We start from the raw sequence: 20557 nt of genomic DNA, 5'->3' as shown, positions 1-20557 counted from the left end.
CTTCCTGCTTGGAAATAGGACCACAACCCAATGCCAGTGCCCCAAATATACTAGTAATAATCTTAAGGTATAAATAAGCAATCTTTAACCCAAGTACCATGACAATGATACTAGTGACTCAAGCAACGCTTTCGCAACATCTATGTTCACTCTGAACGGTAGAAAAGCTTCAGAAGATCTGAAGCCTTACAAGCTCTGATATGGACTCAGTCACTTGAAGTTCTGAAGATCTAGACGTTCTGACAACCCAGACACTCTGAAGGTTCAGATGTTCTGATGGTGTAGAAGACTCTGAAGATCCTGAAGCTGAAAAGTGGAAACTCTGATGTCCAGATGCAAGATGGCTTTGAAGACCAAGTACTTCCCTCTGAGTTCAGAATCAGAAGATACAACGGTCAGAGGATCTCTGCTTCCCTCTGACTCTGATCAACGAGCTTCACAAGTTCCAACATGAAGCATTCCCCTGATCAGAAGTCCACTAGGTTAAAGGTCAAGTCACTTTCCAAAGTACAAAAGCAAATGTACTATCCTGACGACCTACCTAACATTCTCATCCACATCAGAAGCTGGAATTTCCAGAACTGCCCTCCAATGGTAGCATTCTCATGCAACGTTCAAACCCTAATCCTTGGAGTATAAATAGAGGCTGAAGATTAAAAGATGCGGTTGGAAGAATCTCACACGCAAAAGCTATATTCAAACCTTCTAAGCATTCTTTCATCTGAATTCATTGTGTTTACTATTAGCTTTTCAGAAGCAAATTTCTTTGTAAACATTCTTTCTTAAACAGTTGTTTAGTTACCTTTAGGAGATCAAGTTTGATCGGATCCTAGAGAAGACTAAGAGAGTGAATCTTAGTGTGAGCTAAGTCAGTGTATTGTTAGTCACTTGTAGGTTTCAAGTGCAGTTGTAACAAGTACCTGATTAGTGGATTGCCTTCATTCTAAGAAGGAAGAAATCACCTTAACGGGTGGACTGGATTAGCTTGAGTGATTCATCAAGTGAACCAGGATAAAATCCTTGTGTGCTTTTCTATCTCTTATCTTAAGCACTTTATTTGTTCTCGAAAGATTTGCCAAAATCTTTAAGGTGGAAGTTTTATTCTGAAAACGTTTATACAAACCCCCCTTTCTACCGTTTTTCATACCTTCAATTGGTATCAGAGCGCAAGTTATGATTACCACACCTAACAGTGTTCAGTGATCCGGGCCGGTGTGAAAAACAATGGCTACCACCAGTGAAACGCAAAAAGATGGTTACAATGCAAAGCCTCCCATGTTCGACGGTCAAAGGTTCGAATATTGGAAAGATAGAATTGAGAGTATCTTTCTGGGCTTCGATGAAGATCTCTGGGATATTATTGTGGATGGCTATGAGCGTCCAGTTGATGAAGAAGGCAAGAAAATCTCCAGATCAGAGATGACTGCTGAACAAAAGAAGCTTTACTCACAACACCACAAAGCTAGAGCTATTCTTCTGAGTGCCATTTCCTATGAAGAGTGCCAGAAGATTACAGACCGTGAGTATGCCAAGGGAATCTTTGAATCCCTGAAGATGTCTCATGAAGGAAAAAAGAAAGTCAAAGAATCAAAGGCGTTGTCTTTGATCCAAAAGTATGAGTCCTTCATCATAGAGCCCAACGAGTCCATAGAGGACATGTTTTCCAGATTTCAGTTGCTGGTAGCTGGAATAAGACCTCTCAACAAAAGCTACACTACAAAAGATCATGTCATAAGGGTCATCAGAAGTCTTCCTGAAAGCTGGATGCCTTTAGTGACCTCAATAGAGCTTACAAGAGATGTCGAGCGTATGAGTTTAGAAGAACTCATCAGCATTCTGAAATGTCATGAGCTGAAGCGCTCAGAGATGCAAGATCTGAGGAAGAAATCTATAGCCTTGAAATCCAAATCTGAGAAGGCTAAATCTGAGAAGTCAAAAGCTCTCCAAGCTGAAGCAGAAGAATCTGAAGAAGCATCAGAAGATTCTGATGAAGATGAGTTGACTCTGATTTCAAAAAGGCTCAACAGTATCTGGAAGCACAAGCAGAGCAAGTACAAAGGCTCTGGAAAGGCCAAAGGAAAGTCTGAATCCTCAGGCCAGAAGAAGTCCTCAATTAAGGAAGTCACATGCTTTGAGTGCAAAGAATCAGGGCATTACAAGAGTGACTGTCCAAAATTGAAAAAGGACAAGAGACCAAAGAAGCACTTCAAGACCAAGAAAAGTCTGATGGTGACTTTTGACGAATCAGAGTCAGAGGATGTTGACTCTGATGGTGAAGTCCAAGGACTCATGGCTATTGTCAAAGACAAAGGAGCAGAGTCAAAGGATGTTGTTGACTCTGACTCAGAATCAGAAGGAGATCCTAACTCAGACGATGAAAATGAGGTATTCGCTTCTTTCTCAACCTCTGAACTGAAACATGCTTTGTCTGATATCATGGATAAGTATAACTCTTTATTGTCTAAGCATAAAAAGTTGAAAAAGGACTTATCTGCTGCTTCTAAAACTCCTTCTGAACATGAGAAAATCATTTCTGATTTGAAAAATGATAACCATGCTTTAGGAAATTCTAACTCTGTGCTCAAAAATCAAATTGCTAAGTTAGAAGAAGCTATTGCCTGCGATGCCTCTGATAGTAAGCATGAATCTAAGTATGAAAAATCTTTTCAAAGATTCCTGGCTAAAAGCGTAGACAGAAGCTTAATGGATTCAATGATCTATGGCGTAAGCAGAAATGGAATGCATGACATTGGCTATTCTAAACCAATTATAAATGAGCCTTCTATGCCTAAAGCTAAATCTTTGTATGAATGCTTTGTTCCCTCTGGTAGCATATTGCCTTATCCTTTACCTGCTGAAGTTGCTAAACACCCTCTCAAAAAGGGATCTTTCTCCATGTCTAAATATCATGCAAAAATTCCTTTACATTACCATGTTGAGAAACCCAAGGTGATCAGAACCTCTGGGGTAACTAACAAGAGAGGACCCAGAAAGTGGGTACCTAAGGATAAGATTATCTATGTTGCAGATATCCTTGATAGCTCCACTGAAACACCAATCATGGTATCTGGACAGTGGATGCTCGCGTCACATGACGGGAGAAAGGCGTATGTTCCAAGAGCTAAAACTTAAGCCTGGAGGCGAAGTTGGCTTTGGTGGCAACGAAAAGGGTAAAATTGTTGGTACTGGTACTATTTGTGTAGATAGTAGTCCATGCATTGACAATGTTTTGTTGGTAGACGGCTTAACTCATAACTTATAATCTGTAAGTCAATTAGCTGACAAGGGTTATGATGTTATCTTCAATCAAAAGTCCTGTCGGGCTGTAAGTCAGATTGATGGCTCTGTTCTGTTTAACAGCAAGATGAAGAACAACATTTATAAGATCAGATTATCTGAGTTGGAGGCTCAGAATGTGAAGTGCCTTCTGTCTGTTAATGAAGAGCAATGGGTATGACATAGACGGTTAGGGCATGCCAGTATGAGAAAGATTTCTCAGCTGAGTAAGCTAAACCTTGTCAGGGGCTTACCCTCTCTGAAGTTCTCTTCAGATGCTCTTTGTGAAGCATTTCAGAAAGGAAAATTCACAAAAGTCCCTTTCAAGGCAAAGAATGTTGTCTCAACCTCAAGGCCGTTAGAACTTCTGCATATCGACCTGTTTGGACCAGTGAAAACTGAGTCTATAGGTGGCAAGAGATATGGGATAGTCATTGTTGACGACTATAGCCGCTGGACATGGGTAAATTTCTAACCCGCAAGGATGAGTCTCATGTTGTGTTCTCTACCTTCATAGCCCAAGTGCAAAACGAGAAGGCTTGCAGGATTGTGCGTGTCAGAAGTGACCATGGTGGAGAGTTTGAGAATGACAAGTTTGAGAGTCTGTTTGATTCCTATGGAATTGCACATGATTTCTCTTGTCCCAGAACTCCTCAACAAAATGGTGTTGTTGAGAGGAAGAACATAACTCTTCAGGAGATTGCTAGAACCATGCTCCAAGAAACTGGCATGGCTAAGCACTTTTGGGCAGAGGCAGTAAACACAGCGTGTTACATTCAGAACAGAATCTCTGTGAGACACATTCTGAATAAGACTCCTTATGAATTGTGGAAGAATATAAAACCCAACATTTCTTACTTTCATCCTTTTGGGTGTGTTTGTTATGTTCTTAATACTAAGGATAGATTGCATAAGTTTGATGCTAAATCGTCTAAATGTCTATTACTTGGTTACTCTGAGAGATCTAAAGGTTTTAGATTTTATAATACTGATGCTAAAACAATTGCAGAATCTATACATGTTAGATTTGATGATAAGCTTGACTCTGATAAGTCAAAGCTAGTTGAGAAGTTGGCAGATTTAAGCATAAATGTTTCTGACAAAGGCAAAGCTCCAGAGGAAGTTGAGCCAGAGGAAGATGAACCAGACGAAGCTGGTCCCTCTGATTCACAATCTCAGAAGAAGAGCAGAATCACTGCGGCTCATCCTAAGGAATTGATTCTGGGCAACAAAGATGAACCAGTCAAAACCAGATCAGCCTTCTGACCCTCTGAAGAGACTTTGCTTAGTCTGAAAGGATTGATGTCCTTAATTGAACCCAAGTCAATTGATGAAGCTCTTCAGGACAAGGATTGGATTCTGGCTATGGACGAAGAACTGAATGAATTTTCCAAGAATGATGTTTGGAGCCTAGTGAAGAAACCTCAAAGTGTCCATGTAATTGGAACCAAATGGGTGTTCAGAAACAAGTTGAATGAGAAAGGTGATGTAGTCAGAAACAAGGCAAGGCTAGTTGCTCAAGGCTACAGTCAGCAGGAAGGACCAGACTACACAGAAACATTTGCTCCAGTAGCAAGATTAGAAGCAATCAGACTGCTGATCTCCTTCTCAGTGAATCACAACATAATTCTACATCAGATGGATGTTAAGAGTGCCTTCCTAAATGGATACATATCAGAGGAAGTCTACGTTCATCAACCCCCAGGTTTTGAGGATGAGAAGAACCCAGACCATGTTTTCAAGTTCAAGAAATCTCTCTATGGTCTGAAGCAAGCTCCCAGAGCATGGTATGAGAGACTCAGCTCATTCCTTCTGGAGAATGAGTTTGTAAGGGGTAAAGTAGATACAACTCTCTTTTGCAAAACTTACAAAGATGATATCTTAATTGTGCAAATTTATGTTGATGATATTATATTTGGTTCTGCTAATCAATCTCTATGCAAAGAATTTTCTGAGATGATGCAGGCTGAATTTGAGATGAGTATGATGGGAGAACTCAAGTACTTTCTGGGAATACAAGTTGATCAAACACCAGAAGGAACATATATCCATCAGAGCAAATACACTAAAGAACTTCTGAAGAAGTTCAATATGCTGGAATCTACAGTTGCTAAGACTCCAATGCATCCTACATGCATTCTGGAGAAAGAAGATGCAAGTGGTAAAGTTTGTCAGAAGCTCTATCGTGGTATGATAGGATCATTTCTATACTTAACTGCATCTAGGCCAGATATATTGTTTAGTGTTCATCTATGTGCTCGTTTCCAATCAGATCCAAGGGAAACCCACTTAACTGCTGTTAAGAGGATCCTAAGATATCTGAAAGGTACCACTAACCTTGGCTTGATGTATAAGAAAACATCAGAGTATAAGCTTTCAGGTTATTGTGATGTTGATTATGCTGGAGATAGAACAGAGAGAAAAAGCACTTCTGGAAATTGTCAATTTCTGGGAAGCAACTTAGTCTCATGGGCAAGCTAGAGGCAATCAACCATTGCACTATCTACTGCAGAGGCAGAATATATCTTAGCAGCAATATGCAGCACTTAGATGCTCTGGATGAAACATCAGCTGGAGGATTATCAAATCGTTGAGAGCAATATCCCAATCTATTGTGATAACACTGCTGCAATTTCATTGAGTAAGAATCCTATCTTACATACAAGGGCAAAACACATTGAGGTAAAGTATCATTTTATTCGAGATTATGTACTGAAGGGCGTACTTTTTCTGAAGTTTGTTGATACTGACCATCAATGGGCAGATATCTTTACGAAGCCCTTAGCAGAGGATAGATTTCATTTCATTCTGAAAAATCTAAATATGGACTTTTGTCCAGCATGAAGATGGATCAGAACCTCTGACTATGATGCTTCTTTATCAGAAGATGTCTAGTTCAGAAGGCAACTCTATCAGAGTTTAAGTACCCATTGGTGCTGACTCTGAAGCTGAGACAGTAAACGTGTGTCAGTATCTCTGATACATAGTTCCTTGTGCCCGTGCTGACAGTCTGTCGTAATGAGTGTTGATGTGCTTCTCTCCTGCGTGTGATATGTGTATTAACTGTTACTATGATGTCTTTAATTTTAGCTTTTTGATCAACAACGGTTATTTTTCAAAAACCCACTATACACACACGTTCTCCTACACTTACGGTTTTACCTTCTCTCTCTTTAGTTTTTCAAATCCTTATCCCCACGATCTTTCTCTCTCTCTCTATTCATCCTTTTCTTTTCTACCCAAAACCTTCAACCGCCTTCAAGATGGTGAGACCCAACAGAAACGAAACTGCAGATGCAACCAGATTTCCAGTTATGGTAGTAGGTCAAGCTACAGGTCAATCGGGTCCTGAAACTCAAGGTCAAGTTCAAGCTCAAGAGAAGATGATTCCAATTGCAGAACGGGGTTATGCCGTTCATTGCGTCTTTGCTCCTGGAGAACTCCAGGTTCTTGGTGAATGGAGATTCGACCTGGACAATATAGCTGCTAATGGGTATGATCTTCGTCCTGAAGTTCGTGTTCAAGGCTGGGAAGAATACTTCAACAGGCTTCGAGGTCCAATTTATGTGAAATTGGTCAAGGAATTCTGGAAACATGCCGATTGTGATGACACTCGGTGGTCTCTTACATTGCTGGCAGAAGGATCATCATCACAGAGAAGTCGATTGTTGATCTTCTGGGTGCACACACTGGAACTGGGTATAGATTCCAACTGACGGAATCGAAGTTGAAACCCAGAACAAAGGAAGAAACCAACAAGGCTCTCTACACAACATATAAGCCTAGCAAGAGCGACTACAAGGTAGTGGATCTTCATCCCAAGCTAAGGATATGGCACAAGATTCTGCTTCACTGCATTAATCAGCGGCCAAAGGGAAGCTCACCAGACTACATCAACTTTTATCAAAAAGTGATGTTGTTCTTCATTCAAGATCACAAGAAGATCTGCCTTCCCTTCTTTCTGTTCTCTTACCTGAAAGAGTGCATCAGGAAATCCCGAACCACTGCTTCTATCAAGTCCGCTATCAAGTACATTCCCTTTGGATGACTGCTTTCAGATCTATTCATTGAGAGCAAATTTGTAGAAGATCTGATGACAGCAGGATGCATAGAGGATCTGTCAACCATTGCTAGTGATGTCTTCACCTCTACATCCTTGAAGAAGATGGGACTCATCAAGACAAAGGTTCCTCCTGTTCATGAAGACACTTCTGATGAAGTCAGACGCAGAAGAATCCCTCTGGCGGATTTCCCTCTCTAGTCTCAAGCAGATGATCCAACAGCTATCCTGTGCTACATTGATGACCTGAAGAAACAAGGGTACGAGATAGATGTGGAGGAGTTTTTCAGAAAACTGCCACCAGCACCAGAGTATGATTCTCCTCCCAAGAGGAAAACTCAGAGAAAGATCATCTTGGAGGAATCCTCTGAAGAGTCTGATCCCTCTGATGCTCCTCAGAAGAAGAAGAAGAAGGTTGACAAGCCTAAGAGGAAGCACGAGGAAACCACCAAGCTTGATGATGATGATGGTGATAATGATGATGCTCCTTCTCCTCCAAAGAAGAAAAAGAAGCAAGTGATGATTGTGGAGAAGCCAACTCGTGTGGAACCAGCTGCTACAGTTATCAGAATGGAGACTTCTGCCAGAGTTACTCGGTCTGCCGTGCGATCATCTAGTAAGTCTGCTGTTATTGAATCTGATGATGATTTAAATTCGCTTGATGCACTCCCCATCTCTTCACTCCTTAACCGCATTGCCACCCAACTCACTCCCATTCCAGAGTCTCAACCAGTTGACCAAACCACTTCTCCACCAAATTCACCTAGGTCTTCATTTTTCCAACCTTCCCAACAAGAAGCACCTCTTTGGAACATGCTTCAGACTCCACGTCCCTCTGAACCAACCTCACTCATCACCATTCAATACAACCCATTAACCTCTGAACCCATTATTCTCGAACAATCTGGACCTGAACCCAGAACTTCTGATCACTCTGTTCCCAGAGCATCAGAACGTCCTGTTCGCAGAACCACTGATACAGATTCTTCAACTCCCTATACTTTTGTATCTTTTCCTACCAATGTTGCTGACTCCTCACCTTCCAACAACTCTGAGTCTACTCGCAAATTTATTCAAATTGCGAAAGAGAAAGAGTCTGCCATTCCAGAGTACTACCACACAGTACCTAGCCCAAGGAGATACCCTGGACCTAGACCAGACCGTCTAGTTGACCCAGATCATCCTATCCAGGCTGACCCTTTGCATGAAGCAGACCCTTTAGCTCAACCTGTTCAACCAGAACCAGAAAACTCGGTATCTGACCCTTCTTCAGTTAGATCACCAATTCCTCAGGTTGAAACCTCTGAACCAAACCTTGAGACCCACACCTCAAATGCCCAAACCTTAGATGTTGGTTCTCCTCAAGGTGCCTCTGAGGCCAATAGCAGCAATCACCCCACTTCTTCTGAAACCACTCTCTCCATTGTTCCCTATACCTACCTCAAGCCAAACTCTCTTCTTGAGTGCATCAGTGTCTTTAATCATGAAGCATCACTGATGATTCGCAATGTGCAAGGTCACACTGACCTTAGTGAGAACTCTGACTCTGTTGCTGAAGAATGGAATCGTCTGAGTAATTGGTTAGTTGCTCAAGTTCCTGTTATGATGAGTCATCTCACTGCGGAAAGGGATCAGAGGATTGAGGCTGCTAGGCAGCGGTTTAACAGAAGAGTTGCTCTGCATGAACAACAGAAAACAACTAAGTTACTTGAAGCTGTTGAGGAAGCAAGAAGAAAGAAAGAACAAGAAGAAGAAGCTGCACGTCAAGAGGCTGCACAAGTTGAAAATGCAAGGTTAGAAGCTGAGAGACTACAAGCTGAAGCTGAAGCTCTTAGATGTCAAGCTCTTGCACCAGTGCCTTTCACACATGCTGATTCTGATTTCACTCCAATTCCTTACTCTGCTCAGGATGTTCCCTCTACCTCTACACAGCCAAGTTCTTCCAGACTTGACATCATGGAACAACGTCTCAATTCTCATGAGATTCTGCAGATGGAAATGAATCGAGCTATTCAAGAACTCCTGCCTCGCTCTGACAAGCCCTAGTTTTTAGGAATTCTTTCATTTTTCTTTCTTAATTTATTTTACTTTTATTTAAGATATTTGCATTATTTGCTTAATCGTCGTTTCTCATTGCATATATATATATATAACATTGTGTTTGCAAATTTTTTTTCTTTATTCATATCAATCATGTTTATTACATCATATATTATTCCCTACATCTAGAATGGAGGATCCTTCCTCATTCTTCTGCATTCTTGGCGCTGCTCCACTCTCTCCTTCTCCAGACGATCCAGTGAATACTCTATGTTGCCGAGTTTGATGCTCAGCTCATCTCTCTCCAGACTATCTTCTGTCGTCTTGAGTCTCTTTTCAACAGTCTCCTTCTCTTCCAGCAGATTCAGCTCAAGCTGGCACAGCTCCTGAATCTCCTCCACGAAGCAGAGGAATTCTTTCAGATCTTTCTCCATCTCTGGACCAAGATCTTCTTCCGGCAGTGTCTTCGTCAGCTCTTGAATGGTCTTTGTACCATCCGGATGCCTTATATTGAGGAACATATCTTCCTCAAAAGCCTTCCTTCTGAGCTCTTCTAATGCCATTCTGTATGATGCCATTTCTTTCTTAATTGGATTTGATCGAGTTGTGAAGCTTACCCTCTTCTAAATCGCTTTATATAAGCTTCATTCTCTCTTTGGAAGTTATTGCTCCTACAGTTTCTCGAGGTTAAGTCCTTGGTAACTGAAGCTTCTCTTTACTCCCGTGGCCGGTGGTAAACGTTCTTCTTTTGCATTAACTCCCTTCTTTAATTCGCTTAACTCTCATTCATGCATCAGTTATTTCTCCATCCTTTTAAACTTAGACCTTCTCTAAGGGGGAGTACCTTGTACTTCAAGCTAAGTTTTTCACACCCCATGCTTTTTGCTTATGACAAAAAGGGGGAGTACACCCAGTTTTTGATGTTTAAGCTGTGTTAGTGTGATTTATTTTTCTTTTGGAGAATTTAAGAGTTCCACCTTTATGACCATAGATGTGTCACTGGGCAAATACAAGGAATACATTTCACTTCTTCTGAAGTGATTTTATTTGACTCTGATACCACTTATTGTTGACTCTGAATACTTATGCGCTCTGATTATTTCAATTCATCTATGTCATTTATTTTCTCACTCTGAACTCTTATATTATTTAGCTCAGAATCTTGACATTTCTAACGTTTTCATTAAGTCTTAGATTCAGGGGGAGCTATGCTCAGAATCAAGCTGTGACTAGGATTCAGAATGAGTAAAATAAACTATTCACATCAGGATAAGTCTAATTCTATTTCTCTAAACTCTGAGTGAATTCAGTTTATTGTTTAAGAATTGTTCATCAAAATACTTGGTTTTGTCATCATCAAAAAGGGGGAGATGTAAGATCAAGTTTTGATCGAGTAGTACAACTCTATGTTTTGATGATTACAAGTTAACATTTTAGTATGAACAATTATGGTACTCTAACGTGTTTTTCTGAGTGTGCTATTTACAGGCTCTGACCTCAATTTTATCTCACACAAATCAGAAACACTGTGCTTAAAGAGTGACCCAAGCAACTCTTTCGCAACATCTATGTTCACTCTGAACAGTAGAAAAGCTTCAGAAGATCTGAAGCCTTACAAGCTCTGATATGGACTCAGTCACATGAAGTTCTGAAGATCCAGACGTTCTGACAACCCAGACACTCTGAAGGTTCAGATGTTCTGATGGTGCAGAAGACTTTGAAGATCCAGAAGCTGAAAAGTGGAAACTCTGATGTCCAGAAGCAAGATGGCTCTGAAGACCAAGTACTTCCCTCTGAGTTCAGAATCAGAAAGTACAACGGTCAGAGGATCTCTGCTTCCCTCTGACTCTGATCAACGAGCTTCACAAGTTCCAACATGAAGCATTCCCCTGATCAGAAGTCCACTAGGTTAAAGGTCAAGTCACTTTCCAAAGTACAAAAGCAAATGTACTATCCTAACGACCTACCTAACATTCTCAGCCACAGCAGAAGCTGGAATTCCCAGAACTGCCCTCTGACGCTAGCATTCCCATGCAACGTTCAAACCCTAATCCTTGGAGTATAAATAGAGGCTGAAGATTGAAAGATGCGGTTGGAAGAATCTCACACGTGCAAGCTATATTCAAACCTTCTAAGAATTCTTTCATCTGAATTCATTGTGTTTACTATTAGCTTTTCAGAAGCAAATTTCTTTGTAAACATTCTTTCTTAAACAGTTGTTTAGTTACCTTTAGGAGATCAAGTTTGATCGGATCCTAGAGAAGACTAAGAGAGTGAATCTTAGTGTGAGCTAAGTCAGTGTATTGTTAGTCACTTGTAGGTTTCAAGTGTAGTTGTAACAAGTACCTGATTAGTGGATTGCCTTCATTCTAAGAAGGAAGAAATCACCTTAACGGGTGGACTGGATTAGCTTGAGTGATTCATCAAGTGAACCAGGATAAAATCCTTGTGTGCTTTTCTATCTCTTATCTTAAGCACTTTATTTGTTCTCGAAAGATTTGCCAAAATCTTTAAGGTGGAAGTTTTATTCTGAAAACGTTATTCAAACCCCCCCCCCCCTTTCTACCGTTTTTCATACCTTCAAACACGTCATGGCAAAAACACCGAGCAAGGTACCATATGACTTGTATGAACAAAGTGAAAGGAAAAATGCACCGAACCCTCAAAACTTGGGTTCGGCCGAACCCTTCCAAGGCCTAGGGTTTTCAAAACAATTTTCCTTCCTTCCCTTTTGATCATGAGAGTCTTGGTACAGCCCCAACAACACAACTATCATGTAGAATTTTCAGAGCAAATCATACAATAATCTTCATGTCACAACAAACGATTTTACATAGCAAAGTTTGCAAGCATGTATGTGAATTTCTCATGGCATCGTGACCAACATCAAACATAGTAATAAGAGCATAGCCAAACATAGCATCATATGGAAAATCTCCAACAAGCACATCATGCCCAGAAACTCATGAAAAACCTTCAAAAACACAACATGATTCATGGCAAAACATGGCAAGGATTCCTAGGTAATCTACCCTACCTAGGACCGGCCCTTACCTTGCTAAAACCTTGATGAAAGAAGGATTTTTTTGCTTAGCGCTTCTCCACAAATACTCTGCGTCGCCCTTCAGCTTAAAGGCGGCAAGATTCACTTTTTCAGCATCTGGGGTACAGAGGGTCTCAAAATTCTTTTCCATCTCTTGGATCCATAGATCAGCCTTCTCCGGTTCAAACTCGCCTTTGAACCTAGGTGGTCCGCGACGATTGAAATTAGTTCTTATCCTGACCTGATCCTGCGCCAGTTCCCTCTCAGCCCTTTGTGCCCTTCTGGCATCTTCCTCAGCTCTCCTGGCATTTTCATCATCTTCCCTCTGGGTTTGTGCTGCGGTCTGTGCATCGACAGCGGCAACTTGCTGTGCAACCACTTGTGCCAAGTGTACCATTGCTTGAGTAAGCTGTCCATTGGTTGGGTCCTGTCTTGGCGGCATGTTTCTGCTTGGAAATAGGACCACAACCCAATGTCAGTGCCCGAAATATACTTGTAATAATCTTAAGGTATAAATAAGTAATCTTTAACCCAAGTACCACGACAATGATACTTGTCAGAAAATCTCACAGTCAGCAGCTGTTGTCCAGCTCGTCTTCTTCTCCACTCGATCTCTCCCTCTCGTTCCCTCGATCTCTCTCTCACGATCGACTCCTCCCTCACGCGTACGGTGGGCGGCGGTGCTAGGGTGCAAGGAGGTGGCGGCGTCAACCTCTAGGGCTATTGCTGCCTTCTCTTCACGTCCCCTCTCTTTTCCTTTCCCTCTCTCTCGGCTGCTCTCTCTCTTGCACGGTGGTCGTTGATGGCAAGCAAGGGTGCAGCGGTGGCGGCTCCCTCTTCTTCCTCTCTTTCTCTCTTCTGTTTTTCTTACGTGAGTGGTGTATGGGTGCACTTCTATTTCTGCATGAGAAGGAAATAAGGGTTTTCTTCCCCCCTTCACCCCAATCAACTTGCGGCTACACTATAGATGGGCTAGGGTTTTGTTTTTTTTTCTTTTTAAGCCCAGCCCAAAGCAAACCCTAGACCCACTAATCAAACACACAATCAGGTCTGAACCTAATGAAAACTTAATCCCTTTTTATTAAAAACAGAAACAAAATCGGAATTAAGAGAAAAATATTTCAATTAATCCGCTGGCACTGTACAGCCCTAACCACAGTCACAAAAACGAGGATATCTCGACCTACCGAGATCGGAATGACCTGAAACCACTTAAAGGGCTAAAACTCTCATGAAGGAAGTTTTCCCAAATGAGGTCGTTAAGACCCTCTAAAAATTCGTACAAAGTGACCGCCAGAATCTGTAAAAACTCAAACCTTGTCAAAATCTTCATTTTTATTCAATTTTCCACTTGAATAGTATAAAATGAGTTTATGGCTTTACACTCTGGAAGAGCTCCTGCATTTCCTCCACAAACTCCAAGAAGACTCGGAATGTGGCGTCCAGCTCTGAACTCAGATTCAGTCCCAACAACTGGACAATCAAATGCTGGATGTTGGAATTCTCCGGATGCTTCACCTTGGAGACTTCCTACAATTCAACTATAATGGCCTGGGTGCCCGATTCAGTCACAGAAGGGGCCGATGTCCTACTGGTTGGCACAACAATGTCTAGGACATGTGGCTCCATAAACAAACGTTGATCCAAGGTGATTGGAACACCTCGAGACATAGCCACTTCATCAACCCTGAGTATCTGAGGATGCTGTTTGAGAATAATTTCAGTGAGCAGTGAGGTGAACGAAACAGACAGCTTCACAGCACAAGTATCAGCATCCAAGGACACTTCTTCATCAGCAAATTCAATAACACTTCTTCCAAGTGCTTGATTGATCACAGCAGGGGAGAACACAACACATTCAGCCGTCACAAAAACCTTCTTGAATTCATCACTCTTAGGAAGTCTAACATCAACAGAGAGATTCACCAAGAATTCTCTCACAAGCTTCTCATAGCACCTTCCAACGTGCTGAATTGTCTTCATTAGTCCAGCCTTTTCAATAAGTGCTATAACCTCCTTGCACTCAAGAACATCAGGGCCAACTTCCCTTTCCTTGGCCATCCTTCTCTTGCAAACAAACTTCCACTTCTGAACACTCTCTTCCAAGTGGAAAGACACTCTGTCAATAGGAACAGCAGGAACATTTTGAGGAATAAACTTACCTGCATATTTCTTCTTCTCAGAAGGTCGGATGCCCTGGACATCGGCCTCAACATCTGACTCAGAGTCTTCAACAGCAACTGGAATCTTCTTTTTTCTTCTTCTCACTGGGGGTCTTGGCAGCCTTTTGCTATCCCTTACCCTTCACATCTGCTTGTCTAGACTTGTAGGTTACAGGAGAGGATTTGGATCTCTTTTGTGGAGTAGGAGTTGTCTCAGTATTAGGGACCCTTCTTTTTCTTTTCATCTTGACAACAACACTGTCAGGAAGAAAAGCAGTCAGAGGAACATCATCAGAATAATCATCAGAGATATCCTGAACAGGGGCTGGTGCCTAGATTGGCTCTTCAGAATTGGTATCCTCAGAATTGCCATTCTTGGGATCAGCATCCTTGGAAGAGGTCGACACATAAACATCAGGCTGGGTAGCATTGCCTGAATCTTCATGAGAAGTGGAATCCTTTTCTGGAATTTATTGATCAGAAGTTTCCAGAGACACAAATGTCTCAACATCGGGCACATCAATAGGAGGGGATTTCACAGGAGAATCTTCATCTGTAACATTCTCATAAGAAGGAACATTTGTGGGTTCCTTGTTCTGAGTCTTGGACATGTAGGTCTTTCTTCTTGGGTTCCTTATCTTCGTCTTCCCAGAAGCTTTCTTTGACACAGAAGATGGTTGAGAAGAACCACTTTTCAAACCCATGCACTTCATTCCCTTAGCAGTTCTTTCAATCGTCGCCATGATAGAATCATTCTTCCCTGAACCTTGAGACATGATGAGACGAGAGCAAACACAAACAGAGCATATGGCGTCCCCTTCCTTAAGTGACGAGTTCTCCCTAACTCCATCACTCAGGAGTGAGCACGCTACGTGAAATAGTGAACCTTTTTTTTTTACTACATAGGGTTTCCTCATTAGGTCGGGATCGCGAGAGTAAAGAGTACTCGCGCGTGTCCCTTAACATCCCCAGGCATTCCGACCTCCTAACTTAAGACTACGGAGAATGACGATATAAACCACACAAATCATACATAGCATTCATAGTTGGTGGATGGATCCACCGCATAAGTCTACAGATAAGAAGACAACACATAAAGAGGTCACAGTTCCCTCAAACACATAGCCTGGTACAGGTAATCAGAATACAGAAACAGAAACATAAATCATCATCATCATCATCAGAAACTCGGACCATATGGCTTCATCCCCTCGGATCTTCCTCCTCCGGATCCTCCTCACTGACTCCCCCGCTGGCTGCTGGCGCTGACCCTGGCTCTGCTGTCGGACCCTGCTCTGACTCCCTGACTCCGGACGCCTCTCCTCTCCGAAATCTGTGACGGTAAATCCTGGCATCTCGGGAGAATCTAGGGGATCTCACTCGCTTGCGGGCTGTGACCCGAAAGCAAGACAAGTTCCTCCGGGGTGGAGGAGATCCCATAGACTCCTGGGTCTGCGGAACTCTCTGATCAGGGGATCCCGGTGGGCTCACCACGGTGACTGGTACTGTTGGGATAGGCTCTCCGGTCTCCATAGGCTCGCCTGCCTATGGATATGGCACCTATGGATTACCTGGACTCCGCGGACCAACGTGCTCAGCGTGGGTCGGCAGGAAGAATGAGAACACCATCGGGAGTGTCACTGGGAAACCGATGTGTCTTGCTCCTGGATCCCTGCACCACAAAATTGTGAGTCCCTGATAAAAGCAGTATCCGGTAACTGGGTCAACATGCCAGCCAGCACGGGACGGGAAATCAGCGTGGATCGCGAGGACTGGAGGGAAGCTCAATGTCACACCTGTTATCTGCTTTTATAAAAATAAGTGCAAGGGTGAGTCATACGCAACTTGCACAATAATACACATGAGATAAGATAAGCGTTAAGACTTAAGCCAACATATCATTAATCACACACATGTTAACAAACACAATCAATAGTGCAACGTGGTTAAATCAACCATATTCCTCCGTCCTTCGAATTGACTTCTCTCACTACTTCGTAGGAAATGGTGAGTTCATCGCCAACCTTTTTATTATTTCATTTATCATGTGATGAGTATAATTTAAGGGACCGAAGCTATTGCTCCGTTATCTTCGGAAAGTCGTCTCGGGAACATGGACACTCCTTATAGTCCACTCTTTACCGGACAATGATCGCTCAGTAGCTCACAGACAGAAGTACACAACTATGCGGTCCTTGTTACATCACATCAGGCCGGCCTTTCCGGGTCCTTGCCGGTAGATGATGGAGAGGTAGGGCCATCGTGTAAATCCCGGGTCAATTCATCTCTGAACATGACCACCTTTGGCGTCTCTGTATTCCCACTCTCTTAGTGGTAGTGACATTACTTTCCTACTCCTTGTTGCTCCTTAAGTGTATTTTCAAATATCAATCATCTCCCCCTTATACTTCCATTAAGTTTCTGATAAATTAGAAACAAGCATCTGCTGCCTTACTTAAAGTAAGTACACCATAGTAATTATAGAGGTGGGATCTTTAATAAGATCAAGTAGTTCTAGGAATACAAGCGGGAGTTCTAATCCGTCGTTAATGGTTATGTACTTTTAATTGCTTAGAGAAAAGGGCTCACTTGCCTATATTACTATCATTATTCATTTTATTGCTCTACCTATCCTACGGGTAATCCTAAGGTGTCATAGGTGGTTTAATTTTCAAAAACAAGTATCAATAACACATTAAATCGGGGATTATCTCTTTCCTCTTCCTACTACCTCAGATGCTTAGCGTATCAGGAACAATCCTAATACCATGTCACTTATAATCCTAAGTACCACTATATCCCATAGTGTACTATCATCCCTTTCTACTGTGCATCACTTCAATCATGGATCACAGTCACAGCAATTCAGCACAATAATTCATCCAACATTCACTCTTCAAGCACAACATCCAATCATGCATCCAATAACATATAAAAGCAAGTAATAATATGCTTTCTACCGTAATAACATTCAACTTATTAGTTGTGTACCAAGACAAGGTCTTGTATAACCCCCCTTACCTTTAACCTTTACCAATAGAGGATCGTGTGTGTCTGAGATAGCTCCCTCTGCATCATTGATTATGCTTGGGTCAAGATAAGCTAATCGAGGCATTAAATCGTTCGTTACTATTATTAATATTATTATTATTATTATTATTATTATTATTATTATTATTATTATTATTATTATTATTATTATTATTATTATTATTCCTTTTTGCTACCAAACTAGAGTCATTCTAACTTAGTCTTGATCTCAACTAACTAGGGTGTAACCTATATCTTGCATGTCCATTAATCTGACCTAATTAGTTTTAAGTCACTAAATCATCCACTTAGGTTAATTACTAATTTAAAAACAACAACTTAATCATCTAGTTACATTATGTAAACTAATTTCATTTTCTAATAGCTAATTCCTATAATTCTTTCCATGTTACCATTTCTGTCCTCATGTCCTATACGTCCTCATAATCTGATTTCATTATTTCTAAGTCATTAATCTAATAATCTAACTTAAGCTAAAATATTTCTACTTAATTATTTCTAATTACTTAAGCCATATTATGTAAATTAATTCTATAAATAAGTTACAATTCCTAAGTCTTTACCTGGTTATTATCCTACTGGTTTCAAGTTCTATTAAGCTCATTTTACTGTTCTCAGCTTAACCTCAGATTCAGAATCACTTATTTTAAGCACCTAGTTCAAAGTCTACTTGCAAACTAAGAAATCTATAAACTGAGCCTAATGTTAACATCTAATAGTCTATTCCTATAGTTTTCTACCTTCTGAGTTCAATGGAATCATCAATTTCAACTTCTGGACACTCTAATAGTGCCAATTCACGATTTCAGGGGCTGCCTACAAGGTGAAATTGGGGCTTTCCTCTTCAGGGCTCTATTGCTACAATTAACTATCCTAAAAGCTCCTATGACGTTCCAGAAGCATAAACTAATCCAGTTTGCAGGCCAATTCACTCTCAGAAGCTCAACCCGATAGCCTCTTCGAGCTTCAAAGACCTTGGATCAGTTCTCATTGATTCCTAACGATTCAGGCCTTAAAACTAGTCTAAAGCTTCCTATCTATGTCCTAGCATGCTTAAGGGATCAATTTGGATCGAAAACAAGCTAAAATAAGCGAGTTGCAGAAGCTACCTCGCCGGAAAACACATAACTTGCCGGAGAAGACGATCGGAGGTCGGGAAAATGTGAGCGCCGTGCCACTACGGGTACTGGAACTTGATCTACAGGTTGTGGGGAGTTGAATGGTGCTCGTGGGTGTGGCTGAAGTGCTCGGAGGTGAAAGAAAAGACGCGTTACAGGTTCGGTGGTCGCCAGAGCTTCGCCAGAGATGGTGAAAGCTTCGTTTCTCGACCAAAACTTGACCACGAATAGTCAATCCTCTTCCTCTCCTCTCCAGGAACAAAATGGGACAAGAATCAGGGTCTAACTCTCTCTGGATTGAGAGATTCGAAGAGAAGAAGTTTCTGAACTTCCTCTCGGTTTTTCTCTCGTTTTGGGCTCTCTAGATGCTCTCTCAAGGTTTCAAGGGACTCAATGTGATTCTAGGGTCGTGTGGAGTCGAATGGTACCGTTTATATAGGCTGAAAAATGATTAAATGACTAAACTAAGCTTAAACTTAATCAAAGTTGCACCACCAATGGCTCTTCATGCATGGTGATTATCCTAGGGTTCAGGGTTGCGTGGGAGGAGTTTGGGAAGCTGTAGAAGTAATCAGAAGTGATGAAGGAAGGGTGCCATGGCTGATTGCATGCTTGAGTCAGCGGCACACAAATCCTAGGGTTCCGACTATTCGATTTCTTTATTATTTTCCATGTCGGAACAAAACTGATGCAATATTATACTGGTTCAGGTTTGTTAGTGTTAAATTAGAGTGTATTGCCTTCAATATCATCTTCTTAGAGTGGTTAAAGTATCACTCTTTTAGCTTGGTTCAGGTTTCAATCACTCTGAGACAATGCATTCATCATTGTCAAGAGATGTGATCAGATCATCTATTTAGCCTATCCTACCTCTATCTCGAGTTCATCCTCTTTTTGGGGTTATTGTGACCATGTCTTTGGTACCTTTATTGCCAGGTCGATTTAAAGTCGATTGACCGACGTCTCGGTTTACGTGCAAACATGCAATATAGTAAAATATACATGCATACACACACACATATTATATATATATATATATTATATAGTATAGTTAGATTGTTAGTGCGTATTTGCCTATTCCGACTTTCTAGGGTTTCGTATCTCCTATGAGGTCGTTACCTGGTTGGTGGGATGTTACACTCTCCCCTCCTTTTTGAGAATTTCGTCCTCGAAATTTACATCCTAAGATACTAAACAGTTGAGGGTATGTCCTTCTCATATCCTCCTCTAATTCCCAAGTAGCTTCCTCATTTTCCCCCTCACTCCAAGCTACTTTCACTAACGGGATTTCCTTTTTCCTAAGTTGTTTCATCCTCCTATCCAATATCTTTTTAGGTTCGGTCGTGTATGTTAAGTTCTCCTTGAGTTGTATATGTTCAGGTTTTATCACATGAGAAGGGTCGGGAATGTATTTCTTTGTTTGGGAAACATGAAACACATCGTGCAAGTTTGACAAAGATGGCGGTAACGCCACCTGGTAGGCTGATGTTCCTACTTTCCTAAGGATTTGGTAAGGTCCTAAATATTTTGGTGTAAGCTTTTTCGACTTAATTGACCTTCCTATCCCTGTAATTGGGTTAACTCTGAGGAAAACATGGTCTCCCTCTTCAAACTCTAAAGGCTTTCTCCTACGGTCATAGTAAGCTTTCTGCCTATCCTGTGCTATCTTAAGCTTCTCCCTAATTCCTTTCACCTTTTCCGACATATCCTGCACTACGTCGGGTCCTAGTACTAGCTTATTTCCTTCATCAAACCAACTTAACGAGGTTCTACACTTCCTTCCATACAATGCTTCAAATGGTGCCAT

General features: G+C 41.5%; 1 protein-coding gene across 1 annotated transcript; it reads right to left on the bottom strand.

The window, feature by feature from the left end:
- Positions 1–15621: 15621 nt before the first annotated feature.
- On the bottom strand, positions 15622–20557 carry LOC130719408 (uncharacterized). The gene is made up of 3 exons (XM_057570034.1): positions 19947–20557; positions 16153–16253; positions 15622–15707 (listed from the first exon to the last, which is right to left on the bottom strand). Exons 1-3 carry the CDS (start codon positions 20555–20557, stop codon positions 15622–15624), a joined length of 798 nt encoding a protein of 265 aa, XP_057426017.1.

The sequence above is a fragment of the Lotus japonicus genome, chromosome 5 (assembly GCF_012489685.1).
Source record: "Lotus japonicus ecotype B-129 chromosome 5, LjGifu_v1.2".
NCBI lineage: Eukaryota > Viridiplantae > Streptophyta > Magnoliopsida > Fabales > Fabaceae > Lotus > Lotus japonicus.
Note: the sequence above shows the minus strand (reverse complement) of the source record. Positions and strands in the feature narration are given on the sequence as shown.